Source organism: Sciurus vulgaris (assembly GCF_902686455.1).
Source record: "Sciurus vulgaris genome assembly, chromosome: 13".
Lineage (NCBI taxonomy): Eukaryota > Metazoa > Chordata > Mammalia > Rodentia > Sciuridae > Sciurus > Sciurus vulgaris.
The window spans coordinates 72,567,984-72,590,779 of record NC_136474.1 but is presented as its reverse complement, the minus strand read 5'-3'; the positions used below and the strand labels follow the sequence as shown (position 1 = coordinate 72,590,779).

At 53.1% G+C, this 22,796-nt stretch overlaps 1 protein-coding gene across 4 annotated transcripts in view; it reads left to right on the top strand.

Annotated features, from left to right (window-relative positions):
- The window catches only part of ZBTB7C (zinc finger and BTB domain containing 7C), a 327,812-nt gene extending 308,631 nt beyond the window's left edge, over positions 1–19,181 (top strand). For all 4 annotated transcript variants that reach the window (XM_079108989.1, XM_079108991.1, XM_079108990.1 and 1 more), the window contains 2 exons: positions 6,474–7,697; positions 17,472–19,181. In XM_079108989.1, the coding sequence (XP_078965115.1) occupies positions 6,490–7,697; positions 17,472–18,123 (1,860 nt within the window). In that variant the 5' untranslated portion in view covers positions 6,474–6,489 and the 3' untranslated portion in view covers positions 18,124–19,181. The remainder of the gene's footprint in view (positions 1–6,473; positions 7,698–17,471) is intronic.
- Positions 19,182–22,796: the final 3,615 nt, after the last annotated feature.

Genomic DNA, 22,796 nt, shown 5'->3' with positions numbered 1-22,796 from the left:
ATTTTACAGTGGGAGAATCCAAGGCCCTGTCTTTGTCAGACAAAGTTACTTGGACCTGCCTGGGTTCCAGAACTTTCCACCACCATGGTGGAAGGGCATGCTAAGTTAGGCCTTGTATCCTCTGCAATGGTGGCCATACCTAAGAATGGCATACCACCCCACTGTCACGCTTCCCCTTTCCTCTTTCCTCCATGTCTGAGCTCCTCTTCTGCTCTTTCCTTCTTTCACCTTTATTTGATCTACTGTACATGCATTTTCTATCCCCTTCTTTCTAGAGGTTATATTTTGCATCAAGCCTCTACAAGCTGTGGAGAGGGTTTTGTTGTGTGTGTGTGTGTGTGTGTGTGTGTGTGTGTGCCTGAATGTTTAATTTTTTTTCCCTGTGCATGTTATTCTTGGAGACAGACTACCCTGGCTGGGACGATGAGAGGGAAGGGGGTGGAAGGCTTGGGCGGGAAGGCGGGGAGGGGCATGGCACCCGCTTTGGGACACTGATGTCTGCTGGCCCCATCAGGGCATGGGAATCTTAGGGTCACCAGGGAAGCTCCCAGAGCACAGGGTGGAGGTACTTCTTCCCAGAGAGACAATGAAACAGTGAATGCAGCTCCCGCCTGCCTTCAGACCACAGCACACCCCTCCCAGCCCCTGCCCTGGGGTTAGTCTCTTGCCTGGAAAAACAACCCCTAGCTACCATGGTTACATCTGTTCCTCCAGGAATGGAACAAAGACCACAAACCAAGACACAGTGAGAAGCTGCTGCTGGGAAGACCAGCCTTCAAGTCCAGGGTGACCAGGGCCTGTTACCCCTCCTCGAGTTCTTCTTGGTCACAATGACGTGCACGCATGTGTTATCAGATTTCTCACAAACATCCAATGACAGGATGAGAATACAGAAGCCCAGAGAGGTGGAGGGGCCTCCTAAAAAGCACACAGCTATGGTTTCCTGATTCCAGATGCCAAGTAGATTTTGCTCCAGAAGCTCAGAGATGGGCCATTTAGTGTAGGGTAGACACTTCATGGGCTTGGACACAGTCATCATGCAGTGAGACAGAGCACCAAAAGGCAGCTTCAAAAGGCAGCGAAAAGCCTAAGGAATTTTCCAAAAGAAGGGTTTTCAAACATCGTCATCTTTAAAAGAATAAGTGCCTGGCAAGCAATAAAACTCAGCTCCCCATAAAGAACTAACTCCCTGGGGTTTTACTGACCTTGGCTTTTTACCTAATAGTGGAAGGGGCATTCCACTCACAGACACTCAGTGGAGAAGGCCACTCTGACTTTCAGGACCCTGCTTCCCATAGTGTGGCTTTGTGGGAACTAGAAAAAAACTCACCTCCTCAATAAATTCGCTTTCATCTACTGAAACGTTGTAATATGCTGATTTTGTTAGGCTGAGACATTAACCTGCCATCTGCCAGAAAATTGTCATGATAAATATCACAAATCTATAATGTCTGCGAAATGAGCAGTGCCCTGTGTCAGATATCTATTTCTGCATAACAAATAACTGAAACTTAGTGGTTTAAAGCGAGAATAAACATTTATTGTCTCACTAGTTCTGCAGCTCTGGTTCCATGTATCTCATGAGGCTGCAGTCAGGGCTGCCATTATCAGAAGGTCTAATGCTATTGGAAGAGCCACTCAAAAGATGGTTACTCACACAGTTGAAAAGCAGGTGTTGGCTGTTGGCAGGCCTCAGTTCTATGCCTCATGGTCTTCTCCAGATGGCTGCTTGAGCATCCTCCCAACATGGCTACTAGTTTCCCCAGAATGAATGATCCAACAGAGAGCAAAGTTGAAACAATGATGTCTTTCCTGACCCCACCCCAGAGGTGCGGTCACATATCACCACTTCCATAGATACTATTGGTCACACAGGTCATTCTTATTTATGTGGGAGGACAACACATAAAGGCATGAAACCTTGCCACCAAGAGGTAAGAATCATAGGGACCATCTTTGAATCTGCCACCACAGTCTCCTAACAGATGGAGTAACATTGTACAGTGAACAACGCACACAACAGTAATTTTAGCATGGCTAAGGACAGCCCTTGCCATAGACCTTCACCAGCTAAACGCCAGCATTTAATGGTAATATCTGCCCTCAAGCAGCTTACAATCTAGCAGAGATGCCCAGACATGCATAAAACAAGTTATAGTACAAGACAGAACCAGAAGAATGACAGGGATTACCAAATGTTCAGGAGACCAAAGGCTGGAGAGACCTACATCTGAACTGAGGGTTGGAGAAGTGGTCATCTGAGTGGGACCTTGGAGTGTGGGTGGGATGTGGAGTCCTGGAGGTGTATTTGTTGGAGGCAAGAGCCCAGCGTGAGCAGTCTTGAAGGCTGAAAACGGAATTTATGTTTGGGAATTGAAGAGTAGGGGCACAGAGGTACATTTGGGACACATGGAAGGGGAGTCTTGCGGCCAGCTACCCCATCCACGTAAGTGGCAAACACGGCTGTTTTCAGAAGGTGGAATGGAGAAGGTCTTTTGAGCCGTGGCCTCCTTTCCTTCCTCCCCTCCTCTTTTCCCAGGCAAGCCTTACCACTGCCACAGGGCAGGGACACTGCCCGGAGAAACAGCAGCTCTGTCTAGGCCTCTGAGAAGAGCGCCTCCCCAAGACTGGAAAGCGCAGGCCAGGAGCCTGGGGGTCCGGGTGTCTTCACCCTGCACTCCCGAGGCTGCCTGGGGGCTTCAGCCAGCCGTTTTCCCTGCCTGTTTAGCCTCCCTGGAAGGCAGGACCACCCAACTCTGGCTGTCCCCAGTGCTCCCACCCTCTGCCATAGAGGTGTCCCTGAGCACCTCTCAATCACCCACAGTCCAGGTCACTCACCGAGTGACAACAGAAACAACTGGAGTTACCCTTGCTGCCAGAAGCAGGAGCTGGAGCTCAGATCCTCGTGCCCCACCCCTCGTCTGGATAGCGGGAGTCTGATCACAGCGGGTTCTAGATCCCAGTGTGTAAAGACTGAGGAGGCCTGAGGGCAGATGGGGATCCCGGCACCTCATCCGGGAACACGTGTTTAGGGCCAGCACTTGGCCCAAAGAGAGAAGGTGCTGACCCGGGGACCTGCCCTCTCCTCCTAGTCCTCCCAGGTCTTCAATATCTGAAGCAGAGCTGGGGTCCAAGGAAGGTGTCCTCAGGGCCCTTGCTCACTGCTTAGAAGGTCATACTCCTTCTGACTCCACACATTCAAAATTAATTGTAGTTCAAACTTGAGCACCCCTCTGATCCGGGTCCCAGAGAGGCAGCCCGCTGGCCTCCAGTCCAGCTGCCCACAAGGCCACCCTCTTGGGGCAGAGCAGTCCTGAAAGTCACCTGGTATTCAGTCTCGCAGGCTGCCCTAGTTCCTCCAGCTCCCCCTGCTAAGTGGGGATCAGGCCATGGGGTGCAGGGAAAGGAGGGAACCCCTAAGAGTTTGTTTCCACTCTAGAGGGGGGAGGCAGCCCCACAGCTCTTTCGGCAGCACAGCCCGTTGAAGCATAGGGCCTGGGGACACCATCTCTGGTCAGAGCGAAGGACAGGCAAGTCCCACACAAGCCCTGGGAGATGGGCATAGACATGGCCCATCGGAGCCACCAGGGAAATACAGAAGTAGATTTGTCAGCAGTCAAAAATCGAGTGGTCCCAGACCAAGAGCACCTTGGTGGGTCTTCCACCCTGTTCCCCACAGTGACCCACGGCTGGGTCCTTCTCATCCTCTAGGTCTCAACTCCAATGATGCTTCCTCCAGGAAGCCTCCACTGACCTCCCAGGATAAAGTAGTTCCTGCCATGCCCCCACCTCATCCTGCAGTAGATAGACAATAGGTAGACATCAGGGTGGGGGGCATGATTGATTGATTTAGGTGCGTTTCTATCATTTGATTTTTAAAATTAAAATTTTTATTTTGAGTTAGTTGGTAGTTCACATGCACTTGTGAAAGACAATAGAGACATCCCATATACCCTTTGCTCAGTTTCCCCAGTAGAAACATCTTGCAAAACCGTAGTACTACTGACATGAATACAGTCAAGATACTGGGCATTTCCAGCACCAGGAGACCCTTCCTATGGCCCTTATAGCCACACCTACTCTTCTCCCACCAGCACCCCCACCACAGCCCCTGGCAACCACTTAGCTCATCAATTCTGTAATATTGTCATCCCCAAAAATGTCACATAAGTGGAATCATGCACTGTGTAGCCAATGGGACGGTCTTGTTTTGCTCAGCATGATCCCATGGAGAGTCCTTCATGTCCCTGCATGTTCCTCCTCTCTGCTAAACCATGGTCTGCATGCACTATGGTGTGCTCACCCACTCACCTGTTGGAGGGCATCTGGGTCATTTCCAGTTATTGACTGGTAACATAAAGCAACTATGTACATTTGTGTGGAGGTTATTGTGTGGACCAAAGTTTTCATTTCTCTGGGGTAAATGCCCAAGAATGCAGTTACTGAGTCTTATGGTAGTGACATATTTGGTTTTCTGACATATATTTTCCAGAGTGGCCATTTTGCATTTCTACCAGCAATGCGTGAGTGATCCACCTTCATATCTACACCAGCATTTGGTGTTTCCACTATTTAAAGCTTTAGCCACTTTAATAGGTATGTAGCAATAGCTTATTGTGGTTCTAAGTTGCACTTCTGTGATGACTAATAATGAGGAACATCTTTCAAATAAGATGACTTCTGTATGCCCTCTTTAGTGGAGCATGCTCTGTTATCCTTACAGTTGCCATGCCCGGTCAGAGCAGGGGCCTTCTTGGTTTGCTCTCTGTGCATCCTTAGAGCACAGGACAGTGCCTGGGAGAGTACCCAATGGTTATTGAGGGACCAAGGGCATGGCAAGTGGGGTCTCTGATCCTTTTAAAGATAAGAAGGTAGAAAGCAAGAGCCTTAGCTCTGGGAGATCTCCTGAGCGCTGACTCAGTGGGATTGCCTAGGAAGGTCCAGGCTGCCCAGTGGTGGAGAGGCTGGGGGAGGAGCACCCAGCACCCTGCATGCCCACCAGCTCTCTGAGCATCTTCATGATAAGCCTGGCACCTCTCACTCCTCACTTCCCCTCCCTCTGCCATCTGGGCTGAAGTTCCCAGAAGACACATGTGTGGGGATCCCCAGAGCTATTCCCACTGACATATGGGGCTTACAAGTCTTTCTTTTTCTTTTCTGCTCATTTTAATGTGTACCAAGATAAGGATCAGGCCAGTGCTAGGATTTATCCACGGGCCCCTTTCAGTTCTTGCTCTGGCATGAGTCAATTTTTATCAGATTGCAAATGTCAACAGTCTGGGATTTGTACTTCCCGACAGGAGGGGACCTAGTCAACCTCTGTGCTGTCCTTCTGTCTCCTGATGATCACCACTGACCACATTTCAAACTAAACATATATTCAGATGTTCCTTGCCTATGGTGGGGCTCCATCCCAATAAATGCATTATAAGTTAAAAATATTTAAATCAAAAATGCATGTACTGCACCTGATGTACTAGACAACATAGCTCAGCCTGGCCTCCCCCAACCTTACATTAGCCTACAGCGGTGGGCAAGGTCCTCTCATACAAAGCTATTTTATAATCAAGTGTCGAATGTCTCGTGTAATTCATTGAATACTGTACTGAAAGTGGAAAACAGTGGTGGAAGGGGTGCACTCTGACACCACCCTACAGTTGAAAATGCCAAGTCAAACCATCCATCATGCGGGACCACCCATAATGACAGAGGAGTCTCAGAAGAGGATTCTTCCCTCAGGGGTTTATAAAAATGGGAGGCTAACAGAATACAGACATGATAAATTAATTAGCAATGCACTTGCATCTACATTGATTTTCAAATGTTTATTTATAAGAGAAGCAGACATACATATATAAGATGTTAGTTTTAAAGTAAAAAAAGATCAAGATTTGCAAATGAAAGGAAAGTCCATCACCTACAGTGAAGCCAGGAGTAGGGGCGGGAGACTAAACAGATGCCGTGAGGCCCCATTCACTTGCTGATAATGGACCATAAAATTGGTCTTAAACTTCCTGGTAGCCAGTGCAAAATGTGAGTCTGCAATGGAGTCTGAGGACTTGGGAAACAACCAGTCAGCAGAAGCACCCAGGGGCCCTTGTGTGGGAGGTGGCCACCATGCCCAAGCATACAGAAGAGCTGACTTTCAGGAGGTTGTTCATGCTGGTATTCCCTTGACAAAGTGAAATTTGGTGAATGGAACCTGCGAGGAGCCCTGTGGCCTTTGCTAAGTAGCTGATGCCCACTGGCCAGATACTAGCTCCCAGAGTCCTAGGGCACAAGAACAGCTGCAGCTTGAGCTGGGCTGGGGGTTGCACGTGAGGTTTGGCAAAGCTGAGAGGAGGGCTGGCTTCCTACCACAGGGGAGCCTTCAGCCAAGCAGAGGGTGCGGGGGAGCAGGGGGTCCAGAGCTCCAACCGAGTCCTCCTCCCTGGCTGTGCTCGCTAACCCGACTCCCTCTCCGTGTCCCGCAGGGCTCTGGCTGAGAACATGGCCAGTGGCATCGACGAGCTCATCGGCATTCCCTTCCCCAACCACAGCAGCGAGGTGCTGTGCAGCCTCAACGAGCAGCGGCACGATGGTCTGCTCTGCGACGTGCTCCTGGTGGTGCAGGAGCAGGAGTACCGCACGCACCGCTCCGTCCTGGCCGCCTGCAGCAAGTACTTCAAGAAGCTCTTCACGGCCGGCAGCCTGGCCAGCCAGCCCTACGTGTACGAGATCGACTTCGTCCAGCCCGAGGCGCTGGCCGCCATCCTGGAGTTCGCCTACACCTCCACGCTCACCATCACCGCCTCCAACGTCAAGCACATCCTCAATGCCGCCAGGATGCTGGAGATCCAGTGCATCGTGAACGTGTGCCTGGAGATCATGGAGCCTGGCGGTGACGGCGGTGAGGAGGACGACAAGGAGGACGACGACGACGATGAGGATGACGACGACGAGGAGGATGAGGAGGAGGAGGAGGAGGAAGAGGAGGAGGACGATGATGACACAGAGGACTTTGCTGACCAAGAAAACTTGCCTGACCCCCAGGACATCAACTGCCACCAAAGCCCCTCCAAGTCAGACCATCTCACGGAGAAGGCCTATTCAGACACACCCAGGGACTTCCCTGATTCCTTCCAGGCTGGCAGCCCTGGCCATCTAGGGGTGATCCGGGACTTCTCCATCGAATCTCTGCTGAGGGAGAACCTGTACCCCAAAGCCAACATCCCTGACAGGAGACCCTCCTTATCTCCATTTGCCCCGGACTTCTTCCCACACATCTGGCCAGGGGACTTTGGTGCCTTTGCCCAGCTGCCTGAGCAGCCGATGGACAGTGGGCCACTGGATTTGGTCATCAAGAACCGGAAGATCAAGGAGGAGGAGAAGGAAGAGCTGCCCCCACCCCCACCACCACCCTTCCCTAGCGACTTCTTCAAGGACATGTTCCCTGACCTGCCTGGGGGGCCACTGGGCCCCATCAAGGCAGAGAACGACTACGGTGCCTATCTCAACTTCCTGAGTGCCACCCACCTGGGGAGCCTCTTCCCACCCTGGCCACTGGTGGAGGAGCGCAAGCTGAAGCCCAAGGCATCTCAGCAATGCCCCATCTGCCACAAAGTCATCATGGGGGCCGGGAAACTGCCACGGCACATGAGGACCCACACCGGGGAGAAGCCATATATGTGCAACATCTGCGAAGTCCGCTTCACCAGGTGCGCAGCTGCAGTGAGGGCAGGGTGCAGGGTGCTGGGGACAGGGCCACAGGCTGGGGGATGACAGCAAAGAGAGGCATGGAAGGCTGGGATGGAGAGAGAGCCCCAGCTAGATCCTTGACATGTGTTAAGTTCATTGCTAGGCAGGATGCTAAGCATTACCCAGTACCGTGACTTCCAAACCCTATTTGGGAGCTAAAATATGTTCTCAAATACAGTATTAGGTGGAAATATAAGACATGAGACAGGTCAGGGCCTAGCTGGGTTGAGGGACCTCAGCACCTGGTTTGCTTGGCCTCCCTGTCTCCTTTCCCACTGCAAATCCATGGAACCCAGGCTGGAGCTCCCCAGAGGGGTGCAGCTCAGGCATTTCATTTGGACAAGCTGCAGCTCCCCTTCATGAAGCATGTCCTGAACACTAAGGGCCCTGGGAACACAGGCAAGCACTGTCACCTTTGTTTATAGCCCATCTCCCCGTGGCTAGCTGGCCCCTTGTAAGTGCACCTGGAAAATGACAGGAAACTGGAACCCCAGTCCATGTATGACATCAAAGTCTGTGGCCAGGAGACTGCAGAGACCCCTGTGACCCTTCCTTCATCCTTACAGGACAGGCCTCCCTGTATATTCTCTCCTTTGCCTTTCCATGTTGGAAGAAACAGCTTTATACTGTTGTAAGATTAGGAATCAACACACTGTAAACTTTTGGCCTCTCAGGGACACCATCCCATTCAGCAAACATGTGGCATGTACTTTCTCTGTGCAACTTTTGTGCTCAAAACTGACAGATGGGATGATGTGAGGTCAGCTCTGCCCGCTGCTAGGTTTTGAAAGGCCTCATTTTTGGAATATACAGCTTGTTGGTACCATTGCTTTTTCCTTCTTTTTAAAAAAAAAAAATGTGTTCTTTTTAGTTCTACATGACAGTAGAATGTATTTTGCAATATGTTACATACATGGAGTGTAACTTCCCATCCTTGTGGTTGTACACGATGTGGAGTTACCCTGGTCATGTATTCACATGACCATAGGAAAGTGATGTCCGATTCACCCTACTGTCTTTCCTGTTTTGTTTGGTGCCTTTGTTGCTCCCTAGTGTGAGACTGATCTTCTCAGCCATGTCCACAGTGCGGAAGCTTGGATAAGTGGCCTGGCCCGGGGGTTTGGTCACTTCAGTGTGCTGGATGTTGACAGACCCTGATGATACCTATCCTGCAACCAGGATTTACTAGACCAGGTCCTTCCCCTCTGCACTGTCCCCTAAAGAGCTTGCCTTGACAGCCCCCCACTTATTTGAATGTCATCACCATCACCCCACATTCTCTTGGAAATGTGCCTTTGGGGGTTATTGGGGGCTCATTCCTTTGATTTTCCTCAGTGGTCCCAAAGCTTTGGTCTTTGAGGACAGAGTGAAATTTTTGATTCAAGGTGGCTATTGAGTGAAGGACTGTGCTTTTCCAGGAAGAAAACCAAGATGGGCCCTATAAAGTGATGATGAGACTGGTCGTTGGGCGACTTGGGTGGGAACTCAGTTTAGAGTGGCCAGAGAAGGGTTTCAGAAATCTGTTGCAATAGCAGTGGCATTGCTGAAACAGCTCTGTGACACCACCGATGGCTTCCAAGGGGGCTTTGGGGTCCCGCTCACGGCTGCTTCTGCAAGGGAAACTCCAAACAGAATCTGCCCCAGATGCCTTCAGGTCACAGTGGAGGGCAAATCTGCAGGATATGTCCCCTTCTCTTAGCAGCTCACTGCTGTGGGCCCAGCCACCTGCCAATGCTGACCTCAGGGCTTTCCGACCCTGTAGCTCCACAGAGCATCTGGATCCAAAGCTCCTGAGCCGATGCCGTGTGGGCAGTGCAGCCCCCACTCCTCACCCTTGCTTCTCCTGACTTCACTCACCCCACAGGGCAGGCTAGAACACCCAAACACGGTGTTAACCAAAGCACAGGTGACAGGAAGGCGGTGAACCAGAACTCAGAGAGAGGCCAAACTCAAGTACAATTCACTCATCTTCAGCAAGGGCCTTGCTCCAACCTGAGTCTCCCAGCCCCGGGAACAACTTCAAAGACAGATCAGATCTGCAAAGCCAGCCATGAATCGGCCTGGAGCACCCTCTGCCCAGCCAGCTCCCCCTCCCTAACTTCCTGTGCCTGTCCCTTGGTAGATGGCTGACTCTGGGAACCCTCTCCCTTCAGGGGACACTCAGGCCAGTGACTTCAATGGGGTATGTGTCTCAGGGTACCACACCATGAGCCCACCTGGCACTCGGAGTCCCCTGCTCCTTTCCTTCCCATCCCCTCCCCTCTAGGCCTTTCTCACCTCAGGCTCCTGTGAGGTTTGCCCGGGTCTGGCCAGTCTGTGGGCCCTGACTTCCCTAGGGAACGTTTTAAACTTGGTCAGTCACTGCACATGGACTTCTCACCCTCTCTGGGACACTGGAATATTCTCTGGGAGTAGGCCTCCTGGTTTGAGCAGCGATGCGGTTTTGTATGGAGGGTGACGTTCCAGAATGCTCCCACCCAGCATATTCCTGATGGTCACTTAGGGTGACCCCTGTGTCTGCAGTCTTCCTACTCCTCCAGGCCACCTCAGCCCTGGGGCGGTTCCGGCCACTCAGCCATCTGCCCTGCCAGCCCTCGGGTTACTCCTGCTCCTCCTGCTCTGCAGGACAGCATCTGGGCCCCAGGCCTGTCTCCAGCTGCTGCAGCTGCATTCCAGCCCCCACCAGACCTCCTCTCACTTGGTTCCCACTGGGCCCTGACCCTCCGGAAAAAGAGCAGACAAGCTTTGGGGCCCCCTCTCCCAGGAGCATAGAAAGCCGGGGTCAGCGGGCAGGAGGGGTGGAGGTTTTTCTGGGCCGCCTCTCCTCAGGGGCGTGGGCTGCAGCCGCCATGCTGCCGGCTCCTGGCCCCTCCCCACCGCATTCCTCAGAATCGCTGCTCCTTTGCTTCCCGCTCCCTCTCCAGGGCTGTCCTGCAAGGATTCCTTCCTGTCCTCTAAGAGTCCCACTCCTGGCCTCTCCAGGTTGACGCCTTCCTCTCTGAGGCCAAGTCCCCTTGCCGCTTTTCCACGGGGACCTGCTTTTTGGCCAAGTCCCTGCATGATCCATAACACCTTCCCCTTCCTGCCCACCTGGAGGCTCTGCGTAGAGGCCACTGGAGTCCCCATAGTTGCTTGTGAGGCCAAGCCTAGGCTGGCCCCCACGGAGGCTGAGAGGGACCGACACTGCCCTCCAGGCCTCCTCTTGGACAGTGTCCCCACCTGGAGTTGGAGTCCTTCCTAAGCTGCAGCCTCTGGCCGGGCCCCGTGTCTTCCCTCCTCAATGCCGGGAAGAGTCCAGCTCCTCAGACCTACCTCTCATTCGTCCTATGGCCTTGGAGGGGGCTGCTCTTCCCCTGCATATGGTGGCCCTTTGGCCCAGGCTCTGAGTTATGCCTCCCAAATGCCAATTCCCAGAATGCCCACACCCCACGGGCACCATTCCTCGTGCATTCAGCCGTCACACCCAAGGGGGAGGGGTGCAGGTCCCATCAACAGAGTCCCTACCACCCCTGAGGCCCTGCCTGTTGCTCTCATTCTCTGGGCCTCTGAGGGGAGGTTCTCCCCACCGTGGTGTTGTCTGTTCCTTGGTGTCAGGAACCTTACCTTTTAGGTAGCTCTAGATTTTGGCCAGTCCCACCAGTTGTCTCACCATCAATCTGTTCTAGATATAAAATACCCCTAGGCAGGGCATCTCGGGCTTCACCCCAGCTGTTTCTACAGGCCCCTGCTGCCCACTCCTAGCTGTGGTCCCCCGGAAGTCACTGGGTTCTGAGTGCCTCCTCCCGTGCCAGGGCCCAAGTCTGTGTTCACTGGGGAGTCCTCAGGAGCTCGTTCCCTGGGTGAGAGCAAGGGACAGGGGCCTGATCCAAGGACACCATTTCCTTCCTAAGAAAGGCTGGTGTCTGTGCTGGACAGAAAGACAGCTCCTGCCCAAACCCATCCCTCTCAGGTCGGACTCAGGACAGAGAAACAGCTCAGGCCAAGGTCAGTGGTAGTCTGGACCAAGATCACCCCAGCCCCCTCCCCAAGAGTTCTTCACCCTCTACTCCCAGAGAGTGTGGCATCCAGGGACCAAAGGTGAGGACTGTGGGGCTCTGCCAGAGGCAGCCCCTAGGATGGCCCCTGAAGAACAGGGAGCATGTGACCCAGGGAGGATAAGAAGGGACATTGCTGTGCTTGGTGGCATTTATCTGTCTGCAGTAACTGCAGGTGGTGACCCCTGCACACCTTGTTGCCCCATCCGCAGCCATCACTGCCAGTGTGGCCTGACCCCAGTCCCGAGAAGGCCTCTGCACTGCCTCCTCTCACTCCCTGCCACATAGGTCCCTGATGGCAGGCCATGGGGACCTTCCTCCTACCTCACCTGACCCTTCTGCCAGGGACTTTTACAGAGTGGATAGGCCATGTCCCTCCTGCAGCCCCATGCACAGCGTGGCTCATACAGGTGTCCCAGGTGTGTCTGCCAGAAAAGTAGTGGAGACAGAAAAGTGCAAGATGAGGAGACTGGCCCGGACACAACGGAGGTCCCGCGGAGGACATGCCATCCTGGGAAAGGATGGACAACCTCCACTCTGTACGAATTTACTCCGTGATGAACCATTTTCTTATAACCCTCTCCAACATCCTCAAGGTGGCCACTTTTAGAGTCCAGCACCCCCCACCCCTACCCAGCCTGCAGCACTAGCCAAACACTGACCACCCTCTACCCCCAGGCAGCTGCCAACCCTCCTGCTTTCTCTTCCCTGACTCTCTTTCCAGCCTGCTCCCTCCTGGCAGCCCTGGGAACCTTGTTAAGATAAGATAATGTCATTAGCAGGGCTAGCCGGAAGAGAGGTGGTCTCAGACCATCAGGTTACCAGGAAGTTGAGTGGAGACATCACCCTGACCGGGACCTTTCTGGAAGTCTCCTGAGGACTAGCCCATCTTTCCTGACAGTGAGCTGGAAGCAGGGCTGCAGATGGAGCTTGGCCGCCTGTGAGCTTGGCTGGGCCTCTGATGCAGGGAAGGATGTGAAGAGGAGGAGAACGAGGGTCAGGTGCTGGGTGAAGGCTTCAGGAATAACCGTCACTGGAGGAATGAATGGCGCGTGCATGCAAGGCTCAGTGTGATTGTGGGACTTTGGAAAGAGCACCAGGTGGTTACCAGGAGACTCAGGTTTGGGGCCTGGTTCTTCTGCTAGCTGTGTCACCTCACCCTCTTTGGGCCTCAGGTGAAACCTGAGGGGGTGGATAGGTGTCCCCTAAGTCACTCCCAGTTTCCTGATTCCATTTCGATATTGCCCAAGATGTGGGAAACTGTAAAGACATTACCACACCTCACTTTGTCTCTGCTTCCTCACAAGCATCATGGTAACAGGGACTTCATAGGCTCCAGGGAGACAAGCAGAATGGCCAGCCGCAGTAAGCGCCTGAGCCATGCGACAATTGGTACTGAGAGACATTCCATGAGCTTTGGACCCTCTCTGCACTTGTTAGGGATCACTGCTTCCTTGCCCATGAATTTGTATTACTTGCTGCCTCTGATTCTAGCAAGAGGGCTGGGCATGGGGGGACAGGGATGAGCAGTGACTGTGTGCATGCAAGGAATCTTCACACACAGTGGCCCTAGTCCTGGAAACAGCACACTCGTGGAAAGTAAAGGCGGTCCTTGCCAAGACGGCCTCTGGACAGCTGTTCTCATCTTTCAGGAGTGCTGGATGTTGGAGCAGGGACCACAGGCAATGCATGTGTGGAGTCTGGGTCCTCCTTGGCTCTTGACTTGCTGAGAGGGCAATACTGACCACCAGGGGACAGAAAAAGAGCCACTGCCACCTCATCTTTTCTCATTGCTCCCACTTTATCCCTCAGGTGACCTGCCTGGAGGAACAATGTTTAGGCAACAGGTGCATGGAAAGTCAGGGGTCTGAGCAACAGCCCTGGGTGGACAGGGTGAGACCACACTTGAGTTTGACCTTGAAGCATTTGGGGGGGCGGGGGTGAGATTTGGAGCATGAGACATTCTAGCAGGGCAGGTGCAGGGTGGTGGAGGGCTGAAATGAGGAGCGCGGGGCTGGGAAGGAAGGAGCACACTGGCACCTGGCCTTGGCCTTCTGAGAGGGCAGCCAGGATGGAGCATCAGTGTGCAAACACCAGACAGGCCCCAGGGAAAGGAGCCAGGGTTCACCAGAGCCTCCATCCAGTGGCCAGCTCTGTACTGGGGGACCGACAGTCCAGTTCTGCAGGCAAGAGTTCCATGATGCAAAGCTGGCTGGAGGGTGGCTTGGGAGAACAGCATAATCCACACAGCACCTGGGCTCAGTGCTGGGGTGCGGGATGCTGCAAGTGGAGCAGAGAGAGTTTATAAGGAGTTTTAAACTCCAAGTTAAGGGATAAGTTAGCACCTAGGCCAGTGGAGAGGGAACCTGGGAGGTTGATGTTGGACACCAGGAAGGGGTAGCTAAGAGCCCACTGTCTGAGACCCATAGTTGAGTATATGCCAGCGGAACTCATAAACAGGCCAAATTCATGGGGAAGCAAGGGTAGAACAACTTCCTGCATGGAGCCAACCAGCCAAAATAGGACAGGAAAGAAATTCTTCAAAGCCCATTCCTCAGATGCAAACACTCTTGGAATACCAGAAGTCAAATGGTGCAGACTGGCTCCTGTTTTACACGTCAGAAAATGGGTCCAAGACAGTGAAGGAACCTGGACTGGCTCTCTGGGGCATTCTTGGCCCAGGCCAAGCTCTGCCAAGCCACCTGACATGACATCCACACAGAAAGGTCATCCCATGAAGAAGATTGTGTGACCTTAGAATGCCATTCCCCTGATGGTCCTTGATTTTCTTATCTTGGAAGTGAGGGAACTGGTCTCCATCTGGTTCTGGGAACCTTTTCAAGGTTCCGGGACCTTTTCAGGGTCCTGGGAAGTGCACAGCTGATGACACAGGTGAATGGACCCTGGGACTCAGGCCTGGAAACAGCGTGGGGGCAGTGCTCCTGGTGGGCTCCACGATCTCTAGCATTGTTTCCAGGACTAGCTTGTCCTGATCCCTCGCCCCTGCTCTCTGGACTGTCCAGTGGAGAGTCCCACCGGCCCTGCCTTCTTTCCACTGTTACAGTGTGCACTTCTGAGGAGCCCTCAGAGGCTGCAGGCCAGGCGTCCTCATGGTGACAATATTTTGCCTCCGAATAGCAACCTTCCAGGGTCATCACAGTAGTGTGTCCCCTGCCCAGAGCAGGCACTCAACAAAGAACGTGGAGACACCTCCCATTGCCACTGGTTTATTTTGGATGCCCTAATGAGAAGTTTGGGAGAAGTTATAGATATTTCTAGGGAGGCCCTAGACATTTGAGGATTTGCTGTTTTCATCATTTGTTGTTTGAGAGTGACCCAAAGAAGTAATTCTATGAATTATGTGTCATAGTGATTTTAAAATATACACATACATACGCACCAGTGTGTGTATATATGTGTGTGTATATATGTATACACATCTGTTTGTGAGTATACTAGGATATATGTACCCACATACACACATGTCCTGATGCTGTGGGGAGGGCTAAATGAGATGACGTATGTAGAGCTTGACAATTCTGAGTGCAGCCCTTTGCCAGGCCTGGAAAGGTGGAGAGTCACCCAGCCAGTGAGTGGGCCTAGTAGTCCTCCTACCACCCATGCAGCCATCAGGTCCTGGGTGAATTTGTAGAGTACAGTGAAAGCACCACCATGGGCTAGAAATGGCTTTCTGTGCCCCATCCCTACATTTTTGCCCAGGTCTCAGTGCAGTGGTGAGGAAAAAGGCCCTGGCCCCTGGGCCTGAGTTCTAGTCTCAGCTCTGCCATTACCCTCCGGTGATCTTGGCCCGTTCCCCTCATGGGGCCACAGCGTGCCCACCGACAGAGTGAAGGATTTACTGAGGCCAGTGGGGCTCACTGCGGGTCTGTGGACCACCAGCAGCAACCTGCAAGTTGCCTCTGGTGACCTGTTAGAAATGCCAATTCTCTGCCCCTCCTCCAGCCCAGAGCTGAGCCAGGAGCTTTGGGAGGCACCCGCACTCTGTCACATCAAGTCTCGATACTGGTTCTCATGCAACACCCAAGTGTGGGCCCGCGGGCCTGGATGCCCTGGAAGGCCCCCTCTGCTCAAATCTTCAACAGTCTGGGTTGCAGGTACCAGCAGGGCGGCGTCGCAGCAGTCACAGCAGGGAGGGCTGGTGGGTTGTGGGAGAGAGGAGGGTCTGGTGTGTGGAGGAGACTCACCGGTTTCAACAGGAACCTCTTCCTCCTGCTTCCTGCCCCTACCCACACATCCTCTCCCTCCCGCCTCCCAGGGGCCCTCCAGCCCTCCAGTGAGCACAGGAGGGAGGGCTGACCCTGTCACCCTGTCCACTCTGGTCCACCTCCCACCACCAGTGTTCACAAGATTCTCCTTTTCTCTCCTCCGACCCTGGGGTACTTTTTTTTTTCTTCTCAAATGAGAGCCAGTGAGACCTCTAGTGGCCACAGAACACCAAGGTTCCTGCTACATCCTGGGTTATACCAAGGGTGGTTTAAATCTGGTCATTTTAGGGAGGACACATCTGCTCTGACCTCAAAGCTGGGCCTGAAATTACATGCAGAGACTCCACCCAAGCCACACCTGCAGGGAGGAGGTGGGAGACCATATGCAAGTTTCCTGACCTCCTGGCCAGCTGGGAAAAACTACAAAATAATCCTGAGAGGACTTCCTGCCTCCAGGCTCCTCCACCTTGGCCAGGCTGAAAGACTCCTTAAACTGCTTTGCTGAGCACTCAGTCCTTAGGAAAACAACCCAGGACGTCAGTTTTCCTTTCAAGACCACCAGGAGGTGTGTTGACTGTAGCTCACCAAACCCAGACTGTCCATCAACTCTGGGGATTGATGTCTGGCCCTAAATTCTGCTCTGCACAGAGAGGTTACATAACTTGTTTAAGATCACCCAGCAAACGAGTGCGGGTCTGCGGATAGAGCAGGAGCTCCCAGACCCCCAGAGGAGCCCCACCTATACCATACCTTACCTCTGAATAATAACTCCTAAATCCCGAGAAGCTTCGCTGGAGATTAGGCTGCATTCCTGCTGCACCTGGCTCCTTTGTAAACCCTGAAATTGTCTACAGACAAAGAGGAGAGAGCCCAGGGCTTAGGACAAGAAACCATAGTGCAGGAGGCCTGAGCGAGGTGTGCCGGGGCTCGAGAGCCTCCAGATTAGTGACAGACCTCAACAGCCTGTGGGCTGGGCTGGGACTGGGACCTGTGGACAATGTGAGAGGCTGAACCCAGAAGGAAGGCTGTTGCTTGGCAGGAGCGGGTGTGAGATTCAGGTATGATCCAGCATCCGGAGGAGTTGCTGCACATCAGAGGGCTAGGACCCCGTTGCCAATTTGGGAATACATATCTCCCCAGCAAATCTATTTTCCAGTATTAAGACAGGCCCCTCATAAACTGTGGGTGACTTATTATTCTGTACTGTGTAAAAGGAGTTGGGAGGGTGTCCTGGACACAGCTCCTTCCCTCCTTCCCCATCCCTCTAAGCCAGGTGAGTAGCCACACCTGTTGGGAATAGGGGCAGAAGTCTGCGGCTTTCACTGAAGGTAGATCCTAGCATGGGCACCATTCCTGGGGTTTGACACCATGGCAATAGGGAGCCTTAGCCGGTTCTGGAGTCTGGGAAAACAAAGGGCCTTGAAGAGTGACCCCGTGTTCCTCACAGGGACTGACTCCCGGTTCTGCATTGCAGGCAGGACAAGCTCAAGATCCACATGCGGAAGCACACAGGGGAGCGGCCCTACCTGTGCATTCACTGCAACGCCAAGTTTGTGCACAACTACGACCTCAAGAACCACATGCGCATCCACACGGGCGTGCGGCCCTACCAGTGCGAGTTCTGCTACAAGAGCTTCACGCGCTCCGACCACCTGCACCGCCACATCAAGCGCCAGAGCTGCCGCATGGCCCGGCCCCGGCGCGGCCGCAAACCCGCCGCCTGGAGGGCCGCCAGCCTGCTCTTCGGGCCCGGCGGCCCAGCGCCGGAGAAGGCGACCTTCGTGATGCCGCCTGCGCTGGGCGAGGTGGGCGGCCACCTGGGCGGCGCCGCCGTGTGCCTCCCGGGCCCCAGCCCCGCCAAGCACTTCCTGGCAGCACCCAAGGGCGCGCTGAGCCTGCAGGAGCTGGAGCGGCAGTTCGAGGAGACGCAGATGAAGCTGTTCGGGCGGGCACAGCTGGAGGCCGAGAGGAACGCGGGCGGCCTCCTGGCCTTCGCGCTGGCCGAGAACGTGGCCGCTGCGCGGCCCTACTTCCCACTGCCAGACCCCTGGGCCACAGGCCTGGCCGGTCTCCCGGGGCTCGCTGGCCTCAACCACGTGGCCTCCATCTCAGAAGCCAACAACTAGGCTGGCCTTGGTCAACCTCAGTTAGCCAGCCCTGTCCCCTCTCCCAGCAGGCCCAGCCTGCCCCACCCAGTGGGTCTGAACTTTTATTTCACAAAGGGAGAATCAAAAAATACATTCTAGCAGAATGGCATTTTCCAGGCCTCCAAGGAAGCCACCTCCCTTTTGCTGGTGTCTGAGATGGGCATCTCCTCCCCCAGCTCCTGGAGCAGAGCCTCCTCTTCTTGGCTGTCTCTCTGTCTTGCACAGAAACTCACAGGGCCCAGCCACAGAGGAGGGCCATACCGCTGGGTGCACAGGAACACTTTGGGGGCAGGCGGGCCTATAAGGAGGGGATTGCTTGGTGGGAAGGCAGGCCAGGAGGAGCAGGAAGGAGGGCAGGGTCCTGGGCACACACATTGGTTGAGTCCCACCCGGGTATGGGGGAGTCCCTCCCAGCACTGCTCTGGGGGTGGTTTTCAGGTCTCTAGACATCCTTTAGAAAAACGCCTGTGGGCTACTCAGAGCAAATGCCTTATTGGCAAAGAGGCCTCCGAGAGCCAGGAGCCAGGCCACTAGATTCTGGTCCCATTTTTTTTCTTTCCTATCCTGTGACCTTGGACAGGTCAACCCTCTGTGCCTCAGTGTCACCGTGCTATGAAGGGGGTTGGCGATTTAGGTCCCTCCCCCGACCCCCACACCATACACACCCAACCTTCCTATGAGAACCCTGAGACTGCAGGAGGCTTGCTCTCCCAAAGGCCCTGGGAGAACATTCTCTTACTGGACTTAGTTTTACCACCTCCACCTCGATCGTAGCACTGTTAGCATAGGTGAGAAATGGGGCCCAACTAGATGAGGACGAGAGAGGGAGCTGGGGCGGATCCAGGGCTCCTGCACACGCAGCTCTGGGGACTCCATGTTTCCCTCCTTCCCTCGAGGGCACTGTTCGTGTCTGGACCCCTGGGAACACTAGTCAGCATTGTCCTGCCCCATGTGCTCTCTCCAAGGCTGTACAGAATCTCTTGGGACTTGGGGCCAACGTTGAAGGGCTAGAGCCAGCTTTGAACACCTGGGAACTGCCTTCCTTCACCTCGACTCCTAGAAACACAAAGCACGTAGTTACCCAGGGGTCATCTCTTTGCTTCTCCAGTTAGGGACTCTCTGGGCCTTGCCGTTGCTGGTGATGGCCCCTTTGCTGTGCTTGTGCCCCTCATTCCTTCCTCCACCCTCCCAGATGAAGCTGCCATGTTTGACCCCTCCCCTCTTTTGAGAAAAGAACTCAAGGTAGGAGGCAGAGGCCTTTGGGGCTTGGAGGGTTTTGAGATGAGATGTCCCACACTCTCCTGGCTGTGGGGTTGGTGGCAGGTCCTGAGAAGGAAGAGAACGCTGCTGGCCGGGTGCCTTCCTGACTGCTCTCTCCTTTTCCTCCCTCCCTTCTTTTTCTTGCTGAGTTTGCTTTGATTTCTCAGTAGCCCAGAGAGGACAGGGCATCCCCCCGCAGGGCCCAGGGCTGGAGTCCCCAGTCCCTGAGCTGTGGTTGCAAGAGACTTGGCTCTTCCTATCGCCTTGGCTTTTTCCTGAGCAAATACAAAAAAAAAAAAAAAAACAAAAAGGCCAGAGAAGACCACAGACTGTCCCTCTCACAGCTCCCAGAAGAGACTCCCTGGCTCCTCCCTTGTGCTGCCCACTGCCATTCCAGCCAGACAGAATGGGCTCATCCCACTGCCCCTCTCCCCTCAGTCCTCTGCCTGGGATGCCAGGCTCCATTTCCAACGCTCATTCCTGGGACCTGCCAGCCAACACCGCTCATGCTCCCCCATCCGCCAAGGGACTGGGACTGAACCAAACTTAAAAAGGAAAAAAAAAAAAAAAAAAAAAAGAACAAATTGGAATCCAGTGGTGTTGGGGCTTTTGTTTTTATTTTGTAAAGGTAATGACTTCTTATAAACGCAATTTTTCAGATGACTGGTTAGTTCTTTTTGTTTTTTTCTTGGCCGAAGTTTGGAGTTGTATATTGTAAAATATCCAAAGATGTCGAGTACTGTATGATCAAGAACTTGAAGCAAATGGGCTGTGGGGGGAGGGTTGGATGTGTTTTGTTTGTTTCAATTTTTTTTTTTAATGTTTCTGATTTCTCTGTCTGTGGGAGAACTTTGGAATTTTTTCTATTTATAACTCTTTTTATGTGACTGCTCTATGTAAAACGACACTCAGCAAAGTTTGCCTTAGTGATTCAAGGGACAATCTTCCATGACTTTGGTCGCACGCTGCATCCTGCCAAGAAACTCTCAGCTAATTTTCTGGCCTATTTATTAAACAGTATTCATTGACTTGATTAAATTATTATTGGGGGTGGCACTTCTGTGAGATGTGACTTTGGCAAGTTCACAGGACAACAAGCCAATCTGTGGACGTTCAGTGCCTAAGGTTTAGACTCTTGGGTGTCACAAATTTAGAAGGGTGTCAAAGACGCCTTTACAAAAACATAAACCTTTGACCGTTATTTAATCATCTGAAGGACAGTGTCTGAGGGAAAGCAAGCTCCCCTTGCCTCACTCCCTGGGTAAGGCTGACACCCGCTTCAGATTCTCAATCGGGTATCTGGGTGCCAGGAGGCGGGAGGCCAGAGCTCAGTCCTCGATCATCTCATCTCATCTCGCACAGTTCAGCACTGTTTGACCATAAGCTCTCAGGTATCTATGAGCCGAGCACAAGGGGTGTGTGTGTGTGTGTGTGTGTGTGTGTGTGTGTGTGCTTGTGCACACACGTGCACACGTGCCCAGGTGCAGCCTGTGGGGTGTGAGTAAGGGAGGTTCCTGGCTGCCAACTTTTGTCCTACAGCCAGTTCTGCCAGTTGCCTGGCTCAGTGCCTGAGTGGCCTCCTGCTGGCCTTGCTGCCATGTTGGCATCTTCCTCTCATCGCCCCCCACCCCCCACCCTGTGGAGTCAGGATACTTTCCCTTTTGTCATCTGAGCCTCTTTCCAACCGGAGGATGCTGGATCCTGAAGGCAGTAAGGAAACGTATTTATCATTGGATGGGGTCAACTGGATTCAGAGCAGATTCAGAACACAGACTCCCCAGCTGCACTTTCTGGATAGCTGAGGGTTAGCCATGAGCCCCTTCTGCTTCCATTCTCTCTCTCCCCGTGGTAGGTACTTCATACGCAGCATTTCCTGGTACAGGGGAGAGGACAGGTCTGGATTTTGAGTCCAGACTCCTCTGAGTTGTGTACCCTCAGACTAGTCACTTCTCCCCTCTGATCCTCACCTTCCTGACCTCTTGAACTGAAAGAACTTCCCCGAGTTCTCCACCCAAATGTCGCTCAGCAGAGGGGCCCTGCTGATTGGTAGATTGGAAGCTGAAGTCTAATGAAATAGTCAGAAGCTACCTTCCTGTTGGGTCCAGCTCCTGTTGTGGTTTTGAAATCCATGCCTCTACCTTCTACTGCATAGCATTTGCATTTGTCTTGATATAAAAATAATGTCTTAAAAAATATAACTTATACTACTTGCCAGGTAAATGACCTGCCTCTCCCCTTGAATCTTCTAGTGAATTCAGCATGTTCCTTGGCTCCCCTGAAGCTTAGGGACAAGCACAGCCCATGTTCATGTCCATGAGCAGGAACATGAGGCCACCGGATTCCACTATTTTGGACATCCTGGGATTGTGTGGAGCTCATTCTGGGGTTGGAGTGGGAGGGATGTAGGTGAAGATGGAGCAGGATAGGGAATGGGCCCAGCAAACCCCAACCTCTGCTGCTTCTGAAATCACAATCTCCCAGCCCCAGTCAGGTGGAAACTCCAGGACCCCAGCAGGATGGCCTGTTTCTTCAGGCCCAAGGTGTTGCGGTTCTGTTGACAAAGGACCTCCATAGAAGGGAAGATCGGGTGTGTTTCTCAGCTTTTCATTGCTCTGACCAAAATACCTGACAAGAACAACTCAGAAGAGGAGAAGTTTATTTTGGGGTCCTAGTCTCAGAGGTTCAGAGGTTCAGTTCATAATGGGCCAATTCCATTGCTCTGGGTCCAAGGTGAGACAGAACATCATGGCGGAAAGAAGTGGTAGAGGAGACCTGATCAGCTCTAAGCAAGTGGGAAATAGGGGGAGAGAAAGAGTGATAAAGAGAGAGAGAGAGGGAGGGAGAGGGAGAAGGTAAGGGAGAGGAGAGAGAGAAGGGGAGAGGAGAGGAGAGAGAAGGCAAGAAAGGATCCAGGGACAGAGATTTCAAGGGAACTCTCCCAGCCACCTTCCTCCCACCTGCCAACATTACCACCCAGTTGGTTCATTCAAATGACCATAACTGTGCCATAACCATAGCGGTAGGTTTGAATTCTCAGTCTCAGCATTTCATCTCTGAACATTCCTGCATTGTCTAACATTAGTTTTGGGGGGACACCTCATATTCAAATTATAACAGGGAGTGAAAGAGAAGGAGGAGGCAGGCCTCTGAGGACAGGCCAAAGAAACATGAGCATCTTCATCTGCAGAAGATGTTTGAGGGACACTGGAACAGGCTCTGGGGCTTCCACATGTGTGATGGATAGGGGGAGGATTGGCCAAGAGTGTGACCAATTCGAACCAATAGGAAAAAGGATGCAGGAGGTAACTGAGTGCCCAAACGGAGGGAGATGGCTTTCTAACACCTAGGGTAGTCCAAGAGAGAAGCAAGCTTCCTTGTGAGGGAGTGAGTCT